General features: G+C 42.9%; 1 protein-coding gene across 3 annotated transcripts; it reads left to right on the top strand.

Annotated features, from left to right (window-relative positions):
• LOC139562255 (suppressor of fused homolog) lies at positions 1-25,231 on the top strand. 3 transcript variants are annotated; one of them, XM_071379776.1, is made up of 13 exons: positions 1-129; positions 1,284-1,463; positions 1,897-2,031; positions 9,499-9,635; positions 12,030-12,172; positions 12,307-12,392; positions 12,506-12,578; positions 12,736-12,892; positions 15,332-15,434; positions 15,963-16,097; positions 16,365-16,503; positions 16,601-16,669; positions 23,338-25,231. In XM_071379776.1, exons 1-13 carry the CDS (start codon positions 44-46, stop codon positions 23,425-23,427), a joined length of 1,533 nt encoding a protein of 510 aa, XP_071235877.1. In that variant the 5' UTR covers positions 1-43; the 3' UTR covers positions 23,428-25,231. The 3 variants fall into 3 exon arrangements, with proteins under 3 accessions (XP_071235877.1, XP_071235876.1, XP_071235875.1); XM_071379775.1 differs by lacking the exon at positions 1-129 and having other exon boundaries at positions 917-1,463; positions 12,739-12,892; XM_071379774.1 differs by lacking the exon at positions 1-129 and having other exon boundaries at positions 952-1,463.

Raw genomic sequence — 25,231 nt, 5'->3', positions numbered from 1 at the left:
ACTGGGGCAAACTACCTGCCCTCCAGGACACCTACAGCACTTGATGTCACAGGAAGGCCAAAAAGATCATCAAAGACAACAACCACCCGAGCCACTGCTTGTTCACCCCGCTATTATCCAGAAGGCGAGGTCAGTACAGGTGCCACAAAGCTGGGACCGAGAGACTGAAAAACAGCTTCTATCTCAAGGCCATCAGACTGTTAAATAGCCATCACTAGCACATATAAGCTGCTGCCTATATACATAGACTTGAAATCACTGGCCACTTTAATAAATGCAACACTAGTCACTTTAATATTTTTTACATATCTTGCATTACTCATCTCATATGTATACACTGTATTCTATACTATTCTACTGTATCTTAGTCTATGCCCCTCTGACATTGCTCGTCCATATATAGTTATATATTCTTAATTACATTCCTTTACTTAGATTTGTGTGTATTGGGGATATGTTGTGAAATTGTTAGACATTACTTGTTAGATATTACTGTACTGTCGGAGCTAGAAACACAAGCATTTTGCTACACCCGCAATAAGACCTGCTAAACAGGTGTATGTGACCAATAACATTTGATTTGATTTGAAGATCCCATGGCACTTATCCTAAAAAGAGTAGTGTTAACCCTGGGGTCCTGGCTAAATTACCAATCTGGCCCTCATGCCACCATGGCCACCTATTCAACTCCAGCTTCCAATTGGCTCATTCATCACTTCTCCTCCCACCTGTAACTCTTTCCCAGGTCTTTGCTTTAAAAGATAATACTTATTTTCACAGTCAATTTACATTGGAAATAACTCTGTATTGGAAACAAATATCATATGTGGCATAGGTGAGAAAATAACTGCAACTTAATACACACACACACAATATGATACATTTCAATACGATCAAAAACTGGGGATAGTTTTTAAATCCTTCAATCTTGCTCTTAAACAGGTTCTAACATATTGATTGACAATTATTTAGCCAAACACAACTCTGTATTTGGATCTGCCTACCAAAAACTGGCACTTTGATTGGATTAAGCAAATGTCACTCAAGGCGTTCCTCCCTTACATTCAACAGCTCCAACCAATGAGGGAAAGTTTTCATAGGTGGAGCGAGCAACAAGTCACGCAGTTGAGTAGGGCAAGGAACAGGGGGCCGATAGTAAAAAAAAAATATTGGAAGCAATATCAACAAAAACAAAAAATACAGGGACTGTTTCATCAACCAACAGTAAACCAAGGGACCCTTTCTTATCTTCGCGAAGAAAGTAATTTCTGTCGCCCTTTCAGGTATTACCACATAAAAAAAAAAGCTGGGATGGACGAGGTGCGGCCTATCAACGGACCAGCAGCAGCCCCTGGGCTGGCGTCAATCTTCCCCCCGGGTCTGCAGGCAATCTACGGGGAATGCAGGCGCCTCTACCCCGACCAGGCCAACCCCTTACAAGTTACAGCCATTGTCAAATACTGGTGAGGAGATGGCTAACGACGTCTTATTATGGATACATTTCTTTGCAACAACGTCGGATTCCTCGAAAGATAGCTAGGCTAACCTGGATTGCAATGTTGTTAGTTACGTTAGCTAACATAATATATGTTGAAAACGCTACGGTTAGTTACCTAGCTTGCTAGCCAGAGAAAACATTTTGATGTGATTGCTCTTTATGGTTGACCAAATTACCAGTGAGGAATGGGGCTGGAGAAATGTAACATTAAACACTAAACGCCTACAGAGGTTGTATACAAACAATGGTGTGTAAATCGCCTCATATTTTGGATTGTGAGTGAAACTATTAGATAGTTGTCCTAAGCTTATTAGACATTAAATAATCAATGGTTATATAATTATTTAAAATGGGAGTAAATATTGCAGATCGCACTTATCAGTGGTGTGTCTCTACAGGTTAGGGGGTCCTGATCCATTGGACTACATCAGTATGTACCGTAACGTGGGCTGTGCAGCGCAGGATGTACAGGAGCACTGGCACTACATCAGCTTCGGACTCAGTGACCTGTATGGAGACAACCGAGTACATGAGTAAGTATAGTACGTCAGGTTAAAGCTCCATCAGACCAGGTTACTAAGAACACACACACAAGATTTGTGCAGCTGTTGTTAACTTATTTTCACTCCTTTGTATCATCCTGCAGAATCAACATTGAGACACTAACACACTCCACTTGTATTTTTCTTGTTCCTCTAAAGCAGTTATGTCAAGCCAACAGCTTTCACCCCCATTTGTAGTGTTCTTGATTAGACTTGCCAGCGCTGAACATATTATTTTCTGTTATATAAATTACACAACTTTCTCCAGGTCTAGAAAGACCTCAGGAAAGTGGTGTAATTTAAATAAAACCAGAGAGGAAGAGGTGAACTTTAGGCTACTTTGGTGAATTTACGAGGCATACAAGATGAGATACAGATTACCAAGACATAGGCATACCGCGGTTCTTTCTGCCTGCCCCCTCCTCTTTCTCCCTTGTGCTGGCAGCATCACATTAGTGGAAACCAAGACCGTTCTCTGGGCAAGCCTGATTGTCGGGGACAATTTTAGCTAACCTTAACCTAACTCTCCTACCCTGCTGCGTAAGTTCTCCTAACCTGCTACAAAAAGGCAATTATGCTACTCAAAACTGGGAGACCCGTCCTCAGAATAGTCTTGGTTTCCAGTAATGCAATACAGCCTCACGCTGGCCCACCTGCTCTTTCTCTTCGCTAATGATGCCGAGTGTGTGTTCAGTTTTCGATCTGTTGCGTTTTAGAATTTCCTAGCTTATTCATTGATGATGGGCCCTGCTTTACTGAAGTTGCAAGACATTAAAAGCCAAGAAATTCCAATCAAATCTAATTTGCATAATACATAACGTAAAAATCTGACTTAGATAGAGATATCTGTTTTTTGCATGGTGCTGTGTCTCAATCCACTGCATCCGCCAATGGCGGCTTTCCGCATCTGCGGTGCAAGGTGTCCGAGCTACGGCTATTAGGCCCATGATCTACTATGGTTAGGCCCACAAACTACTATGACCTCTCCATGGAGAGATGAGACTCTCACGAACACGATGGTGTTCTCCGTTTTGCTCTACGACCCCCACAAGTGTCACGGAATCATTGGTATGACTTTTAAAACAATCTCCCCCTCCGGGCTTAGACTCTAAAGTATTGATTGCTAGGCATACAAATAAGATTATTTCTTAGTACGTTTGAAACAAGGTCCAGTTGTGGCTGCAACCGGACTAGATTGTGAACGAGTCTTGGCAGAATGCATTGCTTGACTGCCGTGAGGGTGAAAAGTAGCCTGACGACTCGTACCGTCGTTCGCTACATACTGCTGCAGAGAAGAAAGTAACGTCTGTGGCATAGCGTTTGGCCGGAGCCTGGGTAACCAGGCAAGGTGACAATCAGTCGTTCGCGAACTGCAGCCCCCCAAACGATGAGTTTGAGTTTGTTAAGCAGAGGCTGTGTACATTGCCTTCGGGAAAGTATTCAGACCCCTTGACTTTTTCCAAATTTTGTTACTTATTCTAAAATGTGCCTTAAACAAGTTTGTTATGAAAGTTCACATGTTTACCTTCAAATGGCACTCCTGTGAAGTAGTGACGCGCGACATACACCTAGTTTCTTGAAACAGGTCAAATTTTGTTATGGTACAGCCTTATTCAAAAATGTATTTTCCCCAGCAATCTACACAGAATACCTCATAATGACAAAGTGAAAAAGGTTTTTAGAAGTGTTTGCAAATGTATTAAAAATAAAAAACATGACAGCCCGCTTGGAGTTTGCCAAAAGGCACCTAAAGACTCTCAGACCATGAGAAACAAGATTCTCTGGTCTGATCAAACCAAGATTGAACCCTTTGGCCTAAATGCCACGGGTCACGTCTGGATGAAACCTGGCACCATCCCTACCGTGAAGCATTGTGGTGGCAGCATCATGCTGTGTGGATGTTTTTCAGCGACAGGGACTGGGAGACCGGCAAAGATGAACGGAGCAAAGTACAGAGAGATCCTTGATGAAAACCTGCTCCAGAGTGCTGAAAATTGCTCTGCAGCAAAACTCCCCATCCAACCTGACAGTGCTTTGAGGATCTGCAGAGAAGAATGGGAGAAACTCCCCAAATACAGGTGTAACAAGCTTGTAGGTCATATCCAAGAAGACTCGATGCTGTAATCACTGCCGAAGGTGCTTCAACAAAGTACTGAGCAAATGGTCTGAATACTTAGGTAAATGTGATATTTCAGTTTTTTATTTTTGATACATTTGCAAAAAATTCTAAAAACTGGTTTTTGCTTTGTCATTGTGAGGTATTGTGTGTAGATTGATGAGGGGGGGGGGAAACAATTTAATTAAATTTAGAATAAGGCTGTAACGTAACAAAATGTGGAAAAAGTATAGGGGTCTGAATATTTTCTGAAGGCACTATGTTTTTGTTCTACAAAGCTGTGTCCATAAAATTCAATAATCAATTAATTGCAGTCATTCTTGGACCATGCGATAAATTAGCTGTTCTAAACATGTATTTTGTTTCTTTATGCTCATGATCTATTTTCCTGTGCGTATATGGCAGATAGTTGGTGGTCAGATCATGTCTCTGGAGTCGCTGAGCCGGAGGAATGTGCAATGCTATTGATCCAGCTGTAGGACTCATTGCGGCCAGCGCTAGTAGGTCAAACCCATATCTCAGTCGGTGAAACAAATGACTAAAATCAGGGTTCGCACTAGAGGTCGACCGATTAATCGGAATGGCCGATTTTAAGTTTTCATAACAATCGGTAATCGCAATTTTGGACACCGATCATGGCCGAGTGGTTTAACGGGTGGTTTAACAAGCGCATTCGCGAAAAAAGCACCGTCTTTGCACCTATGTGCACCTACCCATAAACATCAACGCCTTTCTTAAAATCAATACGCAAGTATATCTTTTTAAACCTGCATATTTAGTTAATATTGCCTGCTAACATGCATTTCTTTTAGCTAGGGAAATTGTGTCACTTCTCTTGCGTTCTGTGCAACAGAGTCAGGGTATATGCAGCAGTTTGGGCCGCCTGGCTCATTGCGAACTGTGTGAAGACCGTTTCTTACTGACAAAGACAACCAACTTCGCCAAACGGGATGATTTAACAAAAGCGCATTTGCGAAAAAATCATAATCGTTGCACGAATGTACCTAACCATAAACATCAATGCCTTTCTTAAAATCAATACACAGAAGTATATATTTTTAAAACCTGCATATTTAGTTAAAAGAAATCCAGGTTAGCAGGCAATATTAAACTACGGAAATTGTGTCACTTCTCTTGCGTTCATTGCACGCAGAGTCAGGGTATATGCAACAGTTTGGGCCGCCTGGCTCGTTGCGAACTAATTTGACAGAATTTTACGTAGTTATGACATAACATTGAAGGTTGTGCAATGTAACAGCAATATTTAGACTTATGGATGCCACCCGTTAGATAAAATATGGAACGGTTCCGTATTTCACTGAAAGAATAAACGTTTTGTTTTGGAAATGATAGTTTCCTGATTTGACCATATTAATGAGCTAAGGCTCGTATTTCTGTGTGTTATTATGTTATATTTAAGTCTGATTTGATATTTTATAGAGCAGTCTGACTGAGCGGTGGTAGGCAGCAGCAGGCTCGTAAGCATTCATTCAAACAGCACTTTCGTGCGTTTGCCAGCAGCTCTTTGCTGTGCTTCAAGCATTGAGCTGTTTATGACTTCAAGCCTATCAACTCCTGAGATTAGGCTGGTGTAACCCATGTGAAATGGCTAGCTAGTTAGAGGGGTGCACGCTAATAGTGGTTCAATCGGTGACGTCACTCGCTCTGAGACCTTGAAGTAGTTGTTCCCCTTGCTCTGCAAAGGTCGCGGCTTTTGTGGAGCGATGGGTAACGATGCTTCGAGGGTGGCTGTTGTCGATGTGTTCCTGGTTCAAGCCCAGGTAGGGGCGATGAGAGGGACGGAAGCTATACTGTTACACTGGCAATACTAAAGTGCCTATAAGAACAGCCAATAGTCAAAGGTATATGAAATACAAATGGTAGAGAGAGAAATAGTCCTATATAACTACAACCTAAAACTTCTTACCTGGGAATATTGAAGACTCATGTTAAAAGGAACCACCAGCTTTTATATGTTCTCATGTTCTGAGCAAGGAACTTAAACGTTAGCTTTTTTACACGTTAGCTTTTTTACATGGCACATATTGCACTTTTACTTTCTTCTCCAACACTTTGTTTAATGCATTATTTAAACCAAATTGAACATGTTTCATTATTTATTTGAGGCTAAATAGATTTTATTGATGTATTATATTAAGTTAAAATAAGTGTTCATTCAGTATTGTTGTAATTGTCATTATTACAAATAAATAAATAAATCGGCTGATTTAATCGGTATCGGGTTTTTTTGGTCCTCCAATAATCGGTATCGGCGTTAAAATATACTGCCACCAGAAGGCAGTATATCACCACAACCTAATAAAAAAAAAAAAACACTTCATCTACTAAATAATATGTGTTTCACTACATACATGAGTGATAAGTCAGTAATGATGCCTGCCTGGCAGGAAATTGATGTTTATTAATGGGTTTTGCCAGACCCAACCAGGGATTTAGTGGGGAGTAAATGCCATATATGCACCTTTTTATTTGTAAATTAGTTTACTCAACTTTTTATTTAGTTAATTATCATTTGCCCACTTATTATTGCGTTCCCAGCGTTGATCAACGCTCAGAAGGCTTCTTGATCTGAGTTCTAATCGCGCTTACATCTGTGAATGAGTGGAATCATGAATGATTCCTGTATCCTCATTGTTTGCCTGCTCCCCCGGATTTTTCTTGTTAGCAGTGCATTCATTCACCACTCTGCCCAATGGAAAACTCCACCCACGACATAGGCCAAGATGTGAAACGAACTACCTTAGCCCAGACCTACAGTGGCGAGAGATACCTCGACTCCTGCCGTTTCAACAGACATCCCCCAAACAAAAACCCCTGACTCTCGGAGAATGAGTGTATAACTGGTAAATAGTCGCTGATATTTCAGTCAGATGTCTAGCTAGCTAGGCAGCTCAAGGGCTCTGGCTATTAGCCAGGTAGCTAGCTATAACTAGCTGGCTAGAAAGATGAAGTTCGAAGCTGAAGTTGAACGGAGCCTGGCCTCAGCAGGAGCAGTTGGCTGAAATTAAGCTAGCTAGAATCACAAAATGGGTTACTAAACTCAGCAAAAAAAGAAACCTCCCTTTTTCAGGACCTTGTCTTTCAAAGATAATTAGTAAAAATCCAAATAACTTCACAGATCTTCATTGTAAAGGGTTTAAACACTGTTTCCCATGCTTGTTCAATGAACCATAAACAATTAATGAACATGCACCTGTGGAACGGTTGTTAAGACACTAACAGCTTACAGACAGTATGCAATTCAGGTCACAGTTATGAAAACTTAGGACACTAAAGAGGCCTTTCTACTGACTCTGAAAAACACCAAAAGAAAGATGCCCAGGGTCCCTGCACATCTGTGTGAACGTGCCTTAGGCATACTGCAAGGAGGCATGAGGACAGCAGATGTGGCCAGGGCAATAAATTGCTATGTCCGTACTGTGAGACGCCTAAGACAGTGCTACAGGGAGACAGGACGGACAGCTGATCGTCCTCGCAGTGGCAGACCACGTGTAACAACACCTGCACAGGATCGGTATATCTGAACATCACACCTGTGGGACAGGTACAGGATGGCAACAACAACTGCCCGAGTTACTCCAGGAACGCACAATCCTTCCATCAGTGCTCAGACTGTCTGCGATAGGCTGAGAGAGGCTGGACTGAGGGCTTGTCGGCCTGTTGTAAGGCAGTTCCTCACCAAACATCACAGGCAACAACGTCGCCTATGGGCACAAACCCACCGTCGCTGGACCAGACATGACTGGCAAAAAGTGCTCTTCACTGACGAGTCGCGGTTTTGTCTCAACAGGGGTGATGGTCGGATTCGCGTTTATCGTCGAAGGAATGAGCGTTACACTGAGGCCTTACTCGAGATGGAGGGTTCGTCATAGTCTGGGGTGGTGTGTCACAGCATCATCGGACTGAGCTTGTGGTCATTGCAGGCAATCTCAACGCTGTGCGTTACAGAGAAGACCTCCTCCCTCATGTGGTACCCTTCCTGCAGGCTCATCCTTACATGACCCTCCAGCATGACAATGCCACCAGCCATACTGCTTGTTCTGTGCGTGATTTCCTGCAAGACAGGAATGTCAGTGTTCTGCCATGGCCAGCAAAGACCCCAGATCTCAATCCCATTGAGCACATCTGGGACCTGTTGGATCGGAGGGTGAGGGCTAGGGCCATTCCCCCCAGAAATGTCTGGGAACTTGCAGGTGCCTTGGTGGAAGAGTGAGGTAACATCTCACAGCAAGAACTGGTAAATCTGGTGCAGTACATGAGGAGGAGATGCATTGCAGTACTTAATGCAGCTGGTGGCCACCACAGAGAGCATAGGTTAGTAGTACAGTGGTACCCAAACATGAGGCCCCAGAGAGAGTCTTTCATCTTTTCAAACACATTAGTAACTTGTTTCTCTTCAAATGGGTATAGAATACAATATTTTAAAGTCAACTAAGGGCCTGTTACACTGTCAGAATTGTTGGGACTGTGTTGGGACAGCCTGTGGGACCTAACATTTTGTGAAATATAAAGACAATTTATATATAAAGACAACTTAATATTATTATCATGTACACTGAACAAAAATATAAACGCAACATGCAACAATTTCAAAGATTTTACTGAGTTACAGTTCATATAAGGAAATCAGTCAACTGCATCATTACTGACTTATCACTCATGTATGTAGTGAAACACGTATTATTGAGTAGATGAATAGTGTTTTTTTTATTAGGTTGTGGTGATATACTGCCTTCTGGTGGCGACTAGAAACAATTGCATAATAGGAACTATTACATATTGATGGTCCTTGTAAATAAATATTAGTGCTTTGAAAAAGTCCTACGAACCCTGTAAAATGCACGACTGGAGTTGATGCGCAAGGAATCAATTATTTTGGAGTAGACTCTTCACCACTACGTTACCATCGTTAACAGTTGGAAAAATGACAGAGGAAGGCGAATACTTTGAGAAGTTAAATGACAAGGAAATGTAAACTTTGCGCGGTGGAAGTGAGGTACAGTAATGGTAGTACAGGTGCAATGTTTAACTATTTGGAAGAGACCCAAACCGTTGCATTGTGAATTCATGTGTCATTTTACGAATGTTCTTATAGTTTAAACGTTAAGAACTTTTTTCATTTGTCACATCCCTAGTCGAGTAATGGAATTAAGCTAAAGGGAAGGCTAATCTGTATTGGGTTTGTGTTGTTGTGTTGACTCAAATAAGGACGGCCCGGGGTTTGTTTGTTTTTTGAGCGGAAGACACACATGCACACCAGAAGAGAGAGGTGGGTTAGACAGCTTGAATTAAGTGTGTGTATTCCATATGTGTATTGTCAGGTTTACAGGTCAGGAAGGCCCCAGTGGCTTTGGCTTTGAGCTGACGTTCAGGCTGAAGAGAGAGGTGGGAGAGACCGCACCCCCTACCTGGCCGGCTGAACTCATGCAGGGCCTGGCCCGCTACGTCTTCCAATCAGGTAAGAACGCAGGCTCTGTGTGTGTGTCTAGTGTGAAAGGGATTTAGTCATTAGAGGAAGGTTAGGAGATGGTAGTTATCTACCAATTATAATCTAGGGGCTCGGACCGTTTTGTTACTCTCCACCACACAGCACAGAGGGCTCCGCTACCCCCATATTGAGATTTTGGCGCATGTCAATATTTGTAACCTTATGTCACTCTACGTCAGTGACGTTTCGCTTATGGAGAGCACTCCAGCTTCCAATTGGCTCTTTCAACCCCTTGCTTCTCCACCGCAACTTCCTCATGTAGCCTGTAAAAGAGAATGTGTTCTCAATCAGCTTACCTGGTAGAATAACGGCCAAATAGAAGTAAATGCCGGGGACAAGTGGCCGGGTGACCTTTAATGCAGGCAAACTTCAATCCGTTTTACCTCAATTCTATCAGCATGTCACGTGCAACCAGAGGGGGAAAAAAACTCTAGACCACCTTTACTCCACACACATAGATTTTTATTTTATTTTTGTTTTACCTTTATTTAACTAGGCAAGTCAGTTAAGAACAAATTCTTATTTTCAATGACGTCCTAGGAACAGTGGGTTAACTGCCTTGTTCAGGGGCAGAACGACAGATTTGTACCTTGTCAGCTCGGGGATTCGATCTTGCAACCTTTCGGTTACTAGTCCAACACTCTAACCACTAGGCTACGCTGCCGACCATAGATGCATACAAAGCTCTCCCCTGCGCTCCATTTGGCAAATCTGCCCATGATTCTATCCTCCTTAAGCAGGAAGTACCAGTGACTCGCTCAATACGGAAGTGGTCAGATGACGTGGATGCTACACTACAGGACTGTTTTGCTAGCACAGACTGGAATATGTTCCGTTATTCATCCAATGGTATTCAGGAGTATACCACCTCACCCATGATTGGCTGAGATAAGAGGGCTGGACATGCCGAGAGATGAGTTCGGATTGGTCTGCCATGTAGCACACTTCTGTCGATAACATGAGCTAGTCGGTATGTGTAGGTAATCCTTTTTAACGCAGCTTTTTTTGAAAGTTATCACATAGTACAACTGCATAAGGGTTGCTCTCCACTTTCAGGAGGACCGAGTTTTGAAATCAGTGGAATTAGGGTATGATAGCTAATTCTGGCGTTTGATTGTCGAAAAGACTGTTGTATGAAACACTTTTCGCTCTAAGGTCAACCATGGCATCCGTGATAGAGAGGGAGAAGCGTCCTTCCATGTTTACGGGTAAGATAGTCTAGCTAGCTACATTTTCATATATTACACATTTCAAATTTTGTCAAAGTCGTTTTCAAGGTAATGTACTGTTAGCTAGTTAGCTAACATTAGCTGGCTGGCTTATTAGCTAACGTTACGTGTATGATCTGTGTAGTAATATTATTCGTATCTCAGAGCCATTTGCATTGCTACTTATAGCCTTATAGCAGATTCATGCAGGGTAGTAACGTTATGAGTTGGGATTATGGTTCATTGTTTAGCGAGCTAGCTAAATATCGAAACAATGGACTCCACTATGCAAGTAACCATTTCAATAGAATGTTCATGATGTCACTGCAACAACTGTCGATAGACGTAGCCAGAGCGAATTTACCAGCTATCTACTCCGATTTCAGAGCACTGACTGTGCAGAATAACTTTAGAATTTATGAACGCTCAACACCCGTTGAATATGGTCAGTGTCAGTAAACGTTGGCAAAAAAAGTATAATTAAATTGTTGCCAGCAGCACAGTTGCAGTCACGAACACTCTGGATAACATAAAACAGCCTAACCAGCTCTGCTAGTGCGAGTAAAATGGTCAGAGTGAGCTGTTCTGGAAGTAGCTAGCAAGCTAGCCAACTTTAGCCAGTTAGCTTGGGTGCTTGACTACTGCTGTTAGGTCTGAACGCTCCGAGAGTGAAGCGCTCTGAATTTACGAACGGACGATCTGACAACGCTCTTAGTTTTCGAACGCCCAGAGCACACCCAGAGCCATTTTCTGGAAAGTGAGGTTACAAGTTTATCAACTTTCAAAGCAGAATTACTTTCCCATTGTTCCTCAACTGTAGTGTATGATATACCATGTTCTAGCTTTGAGTCTCTACTTTTATCCAATGTAAAAAATAAAATAAAATGTTTAAAATGTTGCTACATAAGGCAGAATCGAGCCGGTCGGTCACAAATCTGGAAAAAGTAAAGGGCTCTGAATACTTTCCGAATGCACTGTATACACACACTCCCTTTTTCCCTCACTTTTTCTCCTATCATTCTTACCATCAGACTGAAAGAAAAGTCTGATGGTCCTTTCTCGTTTGCTGTTAGACTACTGATGAGAAAACTGTAACGTATTTTCCAATATATCACAGAGTAGTCTTTCACATCCATGTCTCTCCTCTTTCCTGTAGAAAACACATTTTGCAGTGGAGACCACATATCGTGGCACAGTCCCCTGGACAACAGTGAGTCTCGTATCCAACACATGCTGCTCACTGAGGACCCCCAGATATCGCCGGTCCACACACCCTTCGGCCTAGTCAACTTCCTGCAGGTGAGCTAATCTAGCCCAAGGCTCGCCGGTCTACCCCCTCAACTCCCTCCGTTGAGTCTATAATGGCCTTCTGTGTGTGTTCTTTTACCCTCTTTCTTTTTTTTCTGTGTGTTAACTCCCTCTCCTCTCTGTAGATTGTGGGTGTGTGTACAGAAGAGTTGCAGGCGGCCCAACAGTGGAACGGCCAGGGAATACTGGAGCTTCTCCGAGGGGTCCATGTGTGAGTTTGAAATATGAGATACCTCCCTGCCCAGACTACCAGTCTTATTTCACATTAACCCAGTGTGACCGAGTCCATGATTCTCTTTTCTCCTCCATGCCGTCTGTGTTCAGTGCCGGAGGACCCTGGTTGATAACTGACATGAGGAGAGGAGAGACCATGTTTGACATCGACCCGCATTTACAAGTAAGGCTTTGATGAGTTACTTTTGTGTATTAATTCAAATTGTATTTTCATTTAAACAGCGCCACCTGCTGGTTCAGTCCCCACAATGTGTTTGAGTGTGCGTTAATGTGTGTGTGGGCTAGTGTTAAGGTTTGCGTGTGTGTTTGCTCATCCTAAGCAGGAGCGTGTGGACCAGGGTATAGAGACAGAGGGATCCAACTTGAGTGGCGTGAGCGCAAAGTGTGTGTGGGACGACCTCAGCCGACCGTCCGAGGATGAAGAGGACAGCCGCTCCATCTGTATAGGCTCTCAGCCACGAAGACTGTCGGAGAAAGGTATAACACACACACACACCTAACTTATATCCCAATACAATTCTAATGGGCATAGATCTGACCTGGGTTGTGTCAGTTAGGATCACCACTTTATTTTAATAATGTGAAATGCCAGAATAATAGTAGAGAGAATGATTTATTTCCGCTTTTATTTATTTCATCACATTCCCAGTGGGTCAGAAGTTACATACACTCAATTAGTATTTGGTAGCATTGCCTTTAAATTGTTTAACTTGGGTCAAACGTTTTGTGTAGCCTTCCACAAGCGTCCCACAATAAGTTGGGTGAATTTTGGCCCATTCCTCCTCACAGAGCTGGTGTAACTGAGTCAGGTTTGTAGGCCTCCTTGCTCGCACACACTTTTTCAGTTCTGCCCACAGATTTTCTATAGGATTGAAGTCAGGGCTTTGTGATGGCCACTCCAATACCTTGACTTTGTTGTCCTTAAGCCATTTTGACACAACTTTGGAAGTATGCTTAGGGTCATTGTCCATTTAGAAGACACCTTTGCGACCAAGCTTTAACTTCCTGACTGATGTTTTGAGATGTTGCTTTAATATATCCACATAATTGTACTTCCTCATGATGCCATCTATTTTGTGAAGTGCACCAGTCCCTCCTGTAGTAAAGCACCCCCACAACATGATGCTGCCACCCCCGTGCTTCACGTTTGGGATGTGTTCTTCGGCTTGCAAGCCCCCCCCCCCCCCCCTTTCCTCCAAACATAACGATGGTCATTATGGCCAAACAGTTCTATTTTTGTTTCATCAGACCAGAGGACATTTCTCCAAAGTAAGATCTTTGTCCCCATGTGCAGTTGCAAACCGTAGTCTTTTTTATGGCAGTTTGGAGCAGTGGCTTCTTCCTTGCTGAGCAGCCTTTCAGGTTCTATCGATATAGGACTCGTTTTACTGTGGATATAATTACTTTTGTACCTGTTTCCTCCAGCATCTTCACAAGGTCCTTTGCTGTTGTTCTGGGATTGATTTGCACTTTTTGCACCAAAGTACGTTCATCTCTATAAGACAGAACGCGTCTCCTCCCTGAGTGGTATAACGGCTGCGTGGTCCCATGGTGTTTATACTTGCATACTATTGTTTGTACAGATGAACGTGGTACCTTCAGGCGTTTGGAAATTGCTCTCAAGGATGAACCAGACTTGTGGAGGTCTACAATTGTTTTTTCTGAGGTCTTGGCTGATTTCTTTTGATTTTCCCATGATGTCAAGCAAAGAGGCAGTGAGTTTGAAGGTAGGCCTTGAAATACATCCACAGGTACACCTCCAATTGACTCAAATGGTGTCAATTAGCCTATCAGAAGTTTCTAAAGCCATGACATCATTTTCTGGAATTCTCCAAGCTGTTTAAATGCAGTCAACTTAGTGTATGTAAACGTCTGACCCACTGGAATTGTGATACAGTGAATTTTAAGTGAAATAATCTGTCTGTTAACAAGATATTTGTGGAGTGGTTGAAAAAATAGTTTTAATGACTCCAACCTAAGTGTATGTAAACTTCCGACTTCAACTGTACATACATACATACATACATACATACATACATACATACATACATACATACATACATACATGCATGCATGCATGCATACAGTGCCAGTCAAACATGTGGACACACCTACTCATTAAATGGTTTTTCTTTATTTTTACTATTTTCTACTTTGTAGAATAATAGTGAAGACATCAAAACTATGAAATGACACATGGAATCATGTAGTAACCAAAAAAGTGTTAAACAAGTCAAAATATATTTGAAGTAGCCACCCTTTTCCTTGATGACAGCTTTGCACACTCTTGGCATTCTCTCAACCAGCTTCACCTGGAATGCTTTTCCAACAGTCTTGAAGGATTTCCAACATATGCTGTGCACTTGTTGGTTGCTTTTCCTTCACTCTGCGGTCCAACTCATCCCAAACCATCTCATTTGGTGAAATAGCCCTTACACAGCCTGGAGGTGTGTTGGGTCATTGTCCTGTTGAAAAACAAATGATAGTCCCATTAAGCGCAAACCAGATAGGATGGCATATCACTGCAGAATGCTGTGGAAGCTATGCTGGTTAAGTGTGCCTTAAATTCTAAATAAATCACTGACAGTGTCACCAGCAAAGCACCCCCACACCATCACTCCTCCATGCTTCATGGTGGGAACCACACATGCAGAGATCATCCGTTCACCTACTCTGCGTCTCACAAAGACACGGCGGTTGGAACCAAAAATCTAAAATTTCCACTCATCAAACCAACGGACAGATTTCCACCGGTCTAATGTCCATTGCTTGTGTTTCCTGGCCCAAGCAAGTCTGTTCTTCTTTTTATTGGTGTAGTGGTTTCTTTGCAGCAAATCTATTGCTCCTTACGGAGTGATTTTGTGTCCTAATGTTGCTGTATGTCCAACAACTAACCCAATGGTTTGTCCACTGCAGATACCGAGCAGATCAGAGAAGCCCTGAGGAAAGGCCTGGAGTTCAACACCAAAGCAGCACTACCCCCTATCAACTCCCAGAAACAAGGACACGACAGGCCTCAGTGAGTACATACCCACGCAGTGCAGCTGCTGTTTACTCACTTTCCCACTCTAAATGTTCATTCTGAGTCAGCATTGAGGCACACACACGCCACTCTTGTTTTTCTCTCTTTCCTCTCAAGCGGTGATGTCACATCAACAGCTTTCACCCCCTCCTTTGTAGTGTTCTCTAGAGTAGACTATACACATGCATACACCTCCCCTTAACCCAGCCAGAGACCACGCCATGAGACCCAAGTGTGCACACAGTATTGGGACATTGAACAACACATGATAGGTGTATGAAATTGTATGTGGTAGAGTTCGCCCCCTGGTTTCTCCGTAGACAAACAATGGCCATTTGCAGCGCCAGCAGTATCACAGGTAAGAGAAAGACGAGATGAGGGTGCTTAGGTGCTTATGCACATGTCCAGTTCCACAGCAAACTCATTCACACACTTTATAGGGAGCTACACGCCACCATGGGACTTGTTTCCCCTGAACGTAAAGTGGTCATTTAAATCTCTTTCTGACTCCCCTTCTTTCTCTAGAAGTCGTAAGGACAGTCTGGAGAGTGAGAGTTCGGCGGCCATCGTTCCTCACGAGCTAGTTCGTACCAGACAGCTGGAAAGTGTTCATCTGAAATTCAACCAGGAGTCAGGAACACTGCTGCCCCTCTGTCTCAGGTACACACACACACACACACTGGAGTTGGGGGTGAGCCTTGGTCTTCCCACATACATACAGATTACATAAAACAAGACCAGGGTCATCTGAGCCCTTTGTGTGTGTGAAAGCGGGTGAGATTGGGAGTGGTGTGAGAGAGAGAGAGAGAGAGAGAGAGAGACGAAGGGTGAGAAGAAGCAGGTTCTCCAATCCAGCAGACTTCTTACATACAAGTATGTATTCAGTGACGTTTAATGATTGTTGTGCTGGTCATCTTCCATGCTTAGGGGTCGTTTGCTCCATGGTAGACACTTCACCTATAAGAGTATAAATGGAGACACGGCCATCACCTTCGTATCCACTGGAGTGGAGGGGGCCTTTGCTACTGAGGAACACCCGTACGCAGCACATGGACCCTGGCTACAGGTAAACACACACACACACACTGGCTCCTGGTACACACACAAACTGCCTCAAGTGCATACTTGCTGCATGTACTTATGTTACCATATCTCCTCCTCAGATATTGCTGACTGAAGAGTTTGTTGAACAGATGCTTGGAGACCTATCGGAGCTCAACACTCGAGAGGAGGTGAGGGAAACACCTTTTACCATTCTTTACAGGGGTAATATAAAGAATGGAGTGGCTGCGGATCCGAGTTCTCTGGAACCCTCTTCCCGACAGCTGAAGGTACAAAACGTCTGCGCATGTGTGGGATTCTCTACTTTACGCACAGCACACTCTGCTCTACTCGTTCGTCTGCTCAGAGAACAGGCTACTCTGTGTGATGAATTGAGAATGGTGTTTGTTTAATCAAGTTAGATCAAAGCTCAATCAATGTCTACGTGATCAACGATATTATTCTACACGAGGATATAATACAATATAACAATATACTGTAAGACAAAAACACCACATTTTCTTGGGAGATTTATGGATTGTGCGACTGGTTGCATTCTTCTTTAATGTGGCCAAAATTCAACTGTGCACTAGTGTAGGCAAAATACAGTGTCTTCAGAAAGTATTCATACCCCTTGACTTATTCCACATTTTGTTGTTACAGCCTGAATTCAAAATGGATTAAATTAATTTAATTTTTCCACTTATCTACACACAATAACCTATAATGACACAGTGAAAATGTGCTTTTAGAAACTGTAGCAAATGTATTGAAACTGAAATATCAAATTTACATAAGTATTCAGTCAGTACTTTGTAGAGGCACCTTTTGCATTCATTACAGCTGTGAGTCTTTCTGGTAAGTCTCTTAAGAGCTTTCCACACCTGGATTGTGCAACATTTGCCCATTTAAAAAAATATATATATATTATATAAAATCTTAAAGCTCTGTCAAATTGGTTGTTGATAATAGCTAGAAATACATTTTCAGGTCTTGCCATAGATTTTCAAACGGTTTTAGTCAAAACTGTATTGTGGCCACTCAGGAATATTCACTGTCTTCTTGGTAAGCAACTCGAGTGTAGATTTGGTCTTGTGTTTTAGGTTATTGTCCTGCCGAAAGGTGAATTGATCTCCTGGTGACTTGTGGAAAACAGACTGAACCATGTTTACCTCTAGGATTTTGTCTGTGCTTAGCTCCATTCCGTTTCTTTTTTATCCTGAAAAACTCCCCGGTCCTTAACGTGATAGTCACCACAGTTACCACTATGCTTGAAAATATGGAATGTGGTACTCAGTTATGTGTTATGTTTGGTGCAAATCCATTACAACACTTAATGTTCAGGACAAAAAGTCAATTTCTTTGCCACATTTTTTTTGTTGCAGTATTACTTTAGTGCCTTGTTGCGAACAGGATGCATCTTTTTGAATATTTGTATTCTGTACAGGCTTCCTTTTCACTCTGTCAATTAGGTTAGTATTGTGGAGTAACTACAATGCTGTTGATCCATCCTCAGTTTTCTCCTATCAAATCAAATCAAAATTTATTAGTCACATACACATGGTTAGCAGATGTTAATGCGAGTGTAGCGAAATGCTTGTGCTTCTAGTTCCGACAATGCAGTAATAACCAACAAGTAATCTAACCTAACAATTCCACAACTACTACCTTACACACACACACAAGTGTAAAGGGATAAAGAATATGTACATAAAGATATATGAATGAGTGGTGGTACAGAACGGCATGGCAGATGCAGTAGATGGTATAGAGTACGGTATATACATATGAGATGAGTACTGTAGGGTATGTAAACATAAAGTGGCATAGTTTAAAGTGGCTAGTGGTACATGTATTACATGAAGATGGCAAGATGCAGTAGATGATATAGAGTACAGTATATACATATGAGATGGGTAATGTAGGGTATGTAAACATTATATTAAGTGGCATTGTTTAAAGTGGCTAGTGGTACATTTTTACATAATTTCCATCAATTCCCATTTTTAAAGTGGCTGGAGTTGAGTCAGTATGTTGGCAGCGGCCGCTAAATGTTAGTGGTGGCTGTTTAACAGTCTGATGGCCTTGAGATAGAAGCTGTTTTTCAGTCTCTCGGTCCCTGCTTTGATGCACCTGTACTGACCTCGCCTTCTGGATGATAGCGGGGTGAACAGGCAGTGGCTCGGGTGGTTGTTGTCCTTGATGATCTTTATGGCCTTCCTGTGACATCGGGTGGTGTAGGTGTCCTGGAGGGCAGGTAGTTTGCCCCCGGTGATGCGTTCTGCAGACCTCACTACCCTCTGGAGAGCCTTACGGTTGTGGGCGGAGCAGTTGCCGTACCAGGCGGTGATACAGCCCGACAGGATGCTCTCGATTGTGCATCTGTAGAAGTTTGTGAGTGCTTTTGGTGACAAGCCGAATTTCTTCAGCCTCCTGAGGTTGAAGAGGCGCTGCTGCGCCTTCTTCACAACGCTGTCTGTGTGGGTGGACCAATTCAGTTTGTCCGTGATGTGTACACCGAGGAACTTAAAACTTTCCACCTTCTCCACTACTGACCCGTCGATGTGGATAGGGGGGTGCTCCCTCTGCTGTTTCCTGAAGTCCACAATCATCTCCTTTGTTTTGTTGACGTTGAGTGTGAGGTTATTTTCCTGACACCACACTCCGAGGGCCCTCACCTCCTCCCTGTAGGCCGTCTCGTCGTTGTTGGTAATCAAGCCTACCACTGTAGTGTCATCCGCAAACTTGATGATTGAGTTGGAGGCGTGCATGGCCACGCAGTCGTGGGTGAACAGGGAGTACAGGAGAGGGCTCAGAACGCACCCTTGTGGGGCCCCAGTGTTGAGGATCAGCGGGGTGGAGATGTTGTTACCTACCCTCACCACCTGGGGGCGGCCCGTCAGGAAGTCCAGGACCCAGTTGCACAGGGCGGGGTCGAGACCCAGGGTCTCGAGCTTGATGACGAGTTTGGAGGGTACTATGGTGTTAAATGCTGAGCTGTAATCGATGAACAGCATTCTCACATGGGTATTCCTCTTGTCCAGATGGGTTAGGGCAGTGTGCAGTGTGGTTGCGATTGCGTCGTCTGTGGACCTATTGGGTCGGTAAGCAAATTGGAGTGGGTCTAAGGTGTCCGGTAGGGTGGAGGTGATATGGTCCTTGACTAGTCTCTCAAAGCACTTCATGATGACGGAAGTGAGTGCTACGGGGCGGTAGTCGTTTAGCTCAGTTACCTTAGCTTTCTTGGGAACAGGAACAATGGTGGCCCTCTTGAAGCATGTGGGAACAGCAGACTGGGATAAGGATTGATTGAATATGTCCGTAAACACACCAGCCAGCTGGTCGAGGGTTAACACGTTTAAATGTTTTACTCACCTCGGCTGCAGTGAAGGAGAGCCCGCAGGTTTTGGTAGGGGGCCGTGTCAGTGGCACTGTATTGTCCTCAAAGCGGGCAAAAAAGTTGTTTAGCCTGTCTGGGAGCAAGACATCCTGGTCCGCGACGGGGCTGGTTTTCTTTTTGTAATCCGTGATTGACTGTAGACCCTGCCACATACCTCTTGTGTCTGAGCTGTTGAATTGCGACTCGATTTTGTCTCTGTACTGGGACTTAGCCTGTTTGATTGCCTTGCGGAGAGAATAGCTACACTGTTTGTATTCGGTCATGCTTCCGGTCACCTTGCCCTGGTTAAAAGCAGTGGTTCGCGCTTTCAGTTTCACGCGAATGCTGCCGTCAATCCACGGTTTCTGGTTTGGGAATGTTTTAATCGTTGCTGTGGGTACGACATCGTCAATGCACTTCCTAATGAACTCGCTCACCGAATCAGCATATTCGTCAATATTGTTGTTGGACGCGATGCGGAACATATTCCAATCCGCGTGATCGAAGCAGTCTTGAAGCGTGGATTCAGATTGGTCGGACCAGCGTTGAACAGACCTGAGCGCGGGAGCTTGTTGTTTGAGTTTCTGTTTGTAGGCTGGAATCAACAAAATGGAGTCGTGGTCAGCTTTTCCGAAAGGGGGGCGGGGGAGGGCCTTATATGCGTCGCGGAAATTAGTATAACAATGATCTAGGGTTTTTCCAGCCCTGGTAGCACAATCGATATGCTGATAGAATTTAGGGAGTTTTGTTTTTAGATTAGCCTTGTTAAAATCCCCAGCTACGATGAATGCAGCCTCAGGGTGTGTGGTTTCCAGTTTACAAAGAGTCAGATAAAGTTCGTTCAGGGCCATCGATGTGTCTGCTTGGGGGGGAATATATACGGCTGTGATTATGATTGAAGAGAATTCCCTTGGTAGATAATGCGGTCGACATTTGATTGTGAGGAGTTCTAGATCAGGTGAACAGAATGACTTGAGTTCCTGTGTGTTGTTATGATGATCACACCACTTCTCGTTAATCATAAGGCATACCCCCCCGCCCCTCTTCTTACCGGAAAGATGTTTGTTTCTGTCGGCGCGATGCATGAAGAAACCAGCTGGCTGCACCGACTCCGTTAGCGTCCCTTGAGTTAGCCATGTTTCCGTGAAGCAGAGCACGTTGCAATCCCTGATGTCTCTCTGGAATGCTACCCGTGCTCGGATTTCATCAACCTTATTGTCAAGAGACTGGACATTGGCGAGTAGTATGCTAGGGAGTGGAGCGCGATGTGCCCGTCTCCGAAGCCTGACCACGAGACCGCCTCGTTTGCCCCTTTTTCGGCGTCGCACAGGGTCGCCGGCTGGGATCAGATCCATTGTATTGGGTGGAAGGCAAAACACTGGATCCGTTTCGGGAAAGTCATATTCCTGGTAGGAACGATGATGAGTTGACGTTAATCGTATATTCAGTAGTTCCTCCCGACTGTATGTAATGGAACCTAAGATTACCTGGGGTACCGATGTAAGAAATAACACATAAAAAAACAGAATACTGCATATTTTCCAAGGAACGCGAAGCGAGGCGGCCATCTCTTTTCGGCGCCGGAATGTACAGCCAATAAAATGTTTAAAGTCACCATTGGCCTCTCAGGCAACTGAGTTAGGAAGGACGCCTTTACCTTTGTAGTGACTGGGTGTAATGATCACCATCCAAAGTGTAATTAACACAATTAATTACACCAAAGTGTAATTAACACCAACAGCAAGAGATATTCAATGCCTGCTTTTAAATATTTTTTTACCCATCTACCAATAGGTGCCCTTTGCAAGGCATTGGAAAGTCACCCTGGTCTTTGTGGTTGAATCTGTGTTTGAAATTCACTGCTAGACTGAGGGACGGTAACAGTTATCTGTATGTGTGGGGTACAGAGATGAGGTAGTCATTCTGAGATCATATTGAACACTGTTATTGCACACAGAATGAGTCTGCAATGTATTATGTGACTTGTTAAGCACATTTTTACTCCTGAACTTATTTAGGCTTGGCATAACAAAGGAGTTGAATAATTATTGACTCAAGACTCCTCCATGCTTCACGGTGGGAACCACACATGCAGAGATCATCCGTTCACCTACTCTGCGTCTCACAAAGACATGGCGATTGGAACCAAAAATCTCAAATTTGGACTCATCAAACCAAAGGACAGATTTCCACCAGTCTAATATCCATTGCTTGTGTTTCTTGGCCCAAGCAAGTAAATTCTTATTTTTATTGGTGTCCGTTAGTAGTGTTTTTTTTTTGCAGCAAATCGACCATGAAGGCCTGATTCACACTGTCTCCTCTGAACAGTAGATGTTGATGAACTCTGTGAAGCATTTATTTGGGCTGCAATGTCTGAGGCTGGTAACTCTAATGAACTTATCCTTTGCAGCAGAGGTAATTCTGGGTCTTTCTTTCCTATGGCGGTCCTCATGAGAGCGAGTTTCCTCATAGCACTTGATGGTTTTTGCGACCTGCACATGAAGAAACTTACAAAGTTATTGAAATTTCCCAGATTGACATAAGGAAATAAATTCCACAAATTAACTTTTAACAAAGCACACCTGTTAATTGAAATGCATTCCAGGTGACTACCTTGTGAAACTGGTTGAGAGAATGCCAAGAGTGCAAAGCTGTCATCAAGGCAAAGGGTGGCTACTTTGAAGAAACTCAAATATGAAATATTTTGATTTGTTTTACACTTTTTCTTGCTTACTACATGATTCCATATGTGTTATTTCATAGTTTTGATGTCTTCACTATTCTACAGTGTAGAAAATAGTAAAAATAAAGAAAAACCCTGGAATGAGTAGGTGTGTCCAAACCTTTGACTGCTACTGTATATACATTTGCAAACATTTCTAGGAACCTGTTTTTGCTTTGTCATTATGAGGTATTGTGTTCAGATTTGGGGGGGGGGGGGGGACAATTTAATATATTTTTGAATAAGGCTGTAACATAACTAAATGTTGAAAAAGTCAAGGTCCTGAATTCTTTCCGAATGCACTATAATTCAAATCAACACTCATAAATGCACATTTCCATGAAACTGATTGAGGTCAAAAGTTTGGTATGCAGATGCTGCATGGACGTTTCACCAGTAAAACTTGGAGAATTATCACTCACGATTGACGGTGAGAAATGTGAAGGGAGGGTGACCATGAACATGTGTGCATAAAGTAGAGGTAAAGAAATGCATGCGCCGAATGTGATTAGGATCTCTGGCTCTTGGGAAGGCTTCCGGGGGGGGGGGGGGAACTACCTATGGATCTGCATCCTCAGCCTATAAAGAAGCTGTTCTGTAATATTACGGTTGCAAAATTACAGAAAAGTTCCTTGATTTTTCAGAAATCCTGGTTTGAGGATTACGGTAATAAGCAGGGAAGGAAAAACCCTGCAAAGTCTTTGGAATTTTAACTTTGTTCTGGGTCTGTCATTAAATGTTTTGATTCCTCCTTCCAGACCAAGTTACCGAAGGAATATAGCTGGCCAGAGAAGAAGCTGAAGATCTCGGTCCTGCCTGACTCTGTGTTTGACAACCCTCTGCAGTGAGACTGGGATCCACTCCTCTTTTCAGAATACTCTGGACCTCCTTACACAGTCAGTTCCTATGGATGGACCTGTTCACCCAGCCTTTAAATGTGTCATGTTCATTAGGACAAATTGTAGCAAAATGTTTTGCAACAGAATATGAAAGCAAGTTTTTATTTTTTTATATTGGACATGTTCAGATAGTAGCTCCTGTAACACACACGTTTCGGACATTTATCTCTCATTTTGTGCCTACTGAACACAACCATGCTCTTTTCCAGGGGCTCTGGTCTGCCTTGTATACCCAGGGCGAGAGAACCTGACCCAGCTACTGCAGGATGTCTATCAAATCTTCCTTTGACTGTAGACTGTTACTGCCTTCTGTCCAACCCACCTTTTTCTACTGGGTTTTTCAAACCTTTAGAAACATCTGTAAATGTTCTGGAAACCTGTTTCTCCAAATAGCTGCCTTGTTAGATGAGACGTGGTTGCCATGCCTTGTGAATGGGTCAAATGTCTAGTTATGAGACATCCACTAGAGTCGATAAGTTTGTAACACAAGCAAAGATGCAGTGTCAGTTGATTTAGTTCAAACATATGTTTGTTTCAGTGGAATTTTGTTTATTTCAATGTGTTCATGAATGTCGCTAATTATAACCGGTAAGGTAAAAAATGATGAAAAACTATACCAAATCGATTCATTTTTAATTGTTGATCATCTCTCCTTGCCGTTATCGTTCACCTGATGAGATCTTATTTTTATTTTGTCTGGGCAAGAAAAGTTTGACCCCTGGCAAAGGGTGCCATTTTGGATGCCGACTCTGTGAAAATCAATCAAACCACATAATCCTCTCATTCTATTGTGTCTGTCAAATCTTAGTTCTCCCTCTTTGCCAAGAGAGACCAATTATTTTATTGAGTAATATTTTTTTGTGTTTATTGTTTTCCCTTCATTTGATTTAGATCAAGATTACTCTATTCTGTGACTTGCTCATGAAATGTATTGCTAAAGCTCTACAACGACTATCAGTGGAAAGATGGTCTTTGTAAGAGTTTTTATAAGGGCTGAGAGAGAGTGAAACACGGGAGAGTGTATCAGAGAACGTCCCATGTGGCCACACAAAGTTTAGTATAACTTTCTCACTGATTAACAGTTACTGTATTGTGTTTCTTGTCCTTAATTGAATCAGAGTAGATAGAACTCACGCTAATTCCCCCATCTCTGTGTTTGTTTTTAGGAGGCCAATAGAACTTGTCAAACCCTTGGTCGACTCCACGTTTCTGATCAATACTTTCTTGGGAACTCATTCTTTTAGTTTTGATACCAAAGCCAAAACTTGTGATACTTTGTCCTTTTATCACTGTCACAATGCGTGTCCTCAACTGTTACATGAATTGTGTTCTCGTAGATTGACTCTCGCTGCCGTTTCAGTCTACCAAGGCCTTCGTGTTTAGACTCCATGTATTGTCTAGACCATCCACTGCCTACTGCTCCTGTATTTTAATGTACATCGGTTTCAATCAAGGGCCTCGGTCTTCATACAGCATCCCCGATATCTCTAATGCCACGACTGCATTCCACAGCTAGATAGTCAACATGAGCTAAGTAACTCTTTCTTCTCTTTCTACAGTGGCCTCCTGTTCACTATGTATTTTACTATGTCTTTCTGTTTTTATTCCTGAGTGAAAATGTAAAAGAGCTTTTTATTAGGGCATTTTTGAAAGGTGAGTTTTGTAGTACTGTTATTTTATAATGAGTGAATGAATTACTGAACTGCCTGTTTCTATGTAATCACAAGTGCATTAAACGTAAATGTACATTAAA

The sequence above is a fragment of the Salvelinus alpinus genome, chromosome 32 (assembly GCF_045679555.1).
Source record: "Salvelinus alpinus chromosome 32, SLU_Salpinus.1, whole genome shotgun sequence".
Lineage (NCBI taxonomy): Eukaryota > Metazoa > Chordata > Actinopteri > Salmoniformes > Salmonidae > Salvelinus > Salvelinus alpinus.
The sequence above is the reverse complement of the archived record's forward strand: the minus strand, read 5'-3'. Positions and strand labels throughout refer to the sequence as shown.

What these genes read in the sequence shown, in the direction of transcription:
- LOC139562255 (XM_071379774.1), top strand. Translation starts at nt 1,036, where the DNA reads ATGTCACTCAAGGCGTTCCTCCCTTACATTCAACAGCTCCAACCAATG. An exon ending in CTTCTCCGAGGGGTCCATGT is followed by an intron (nt 12,393 to 12,505) that starts GTGAGTTTGAAA and finishes GTCTGTGTTCAG; the next exon opens with TGCCGGAGGACCCTGGTTGA. An exon ending in CAAGGACACGACAGGCCTCA is followed by an intron (nt 15,435 to 15,962) that starts GTGAGTACATAC and finishes TTCTTTCTCTAG; the next exon opens with AAGTCGTAAGGACAGTCTGG.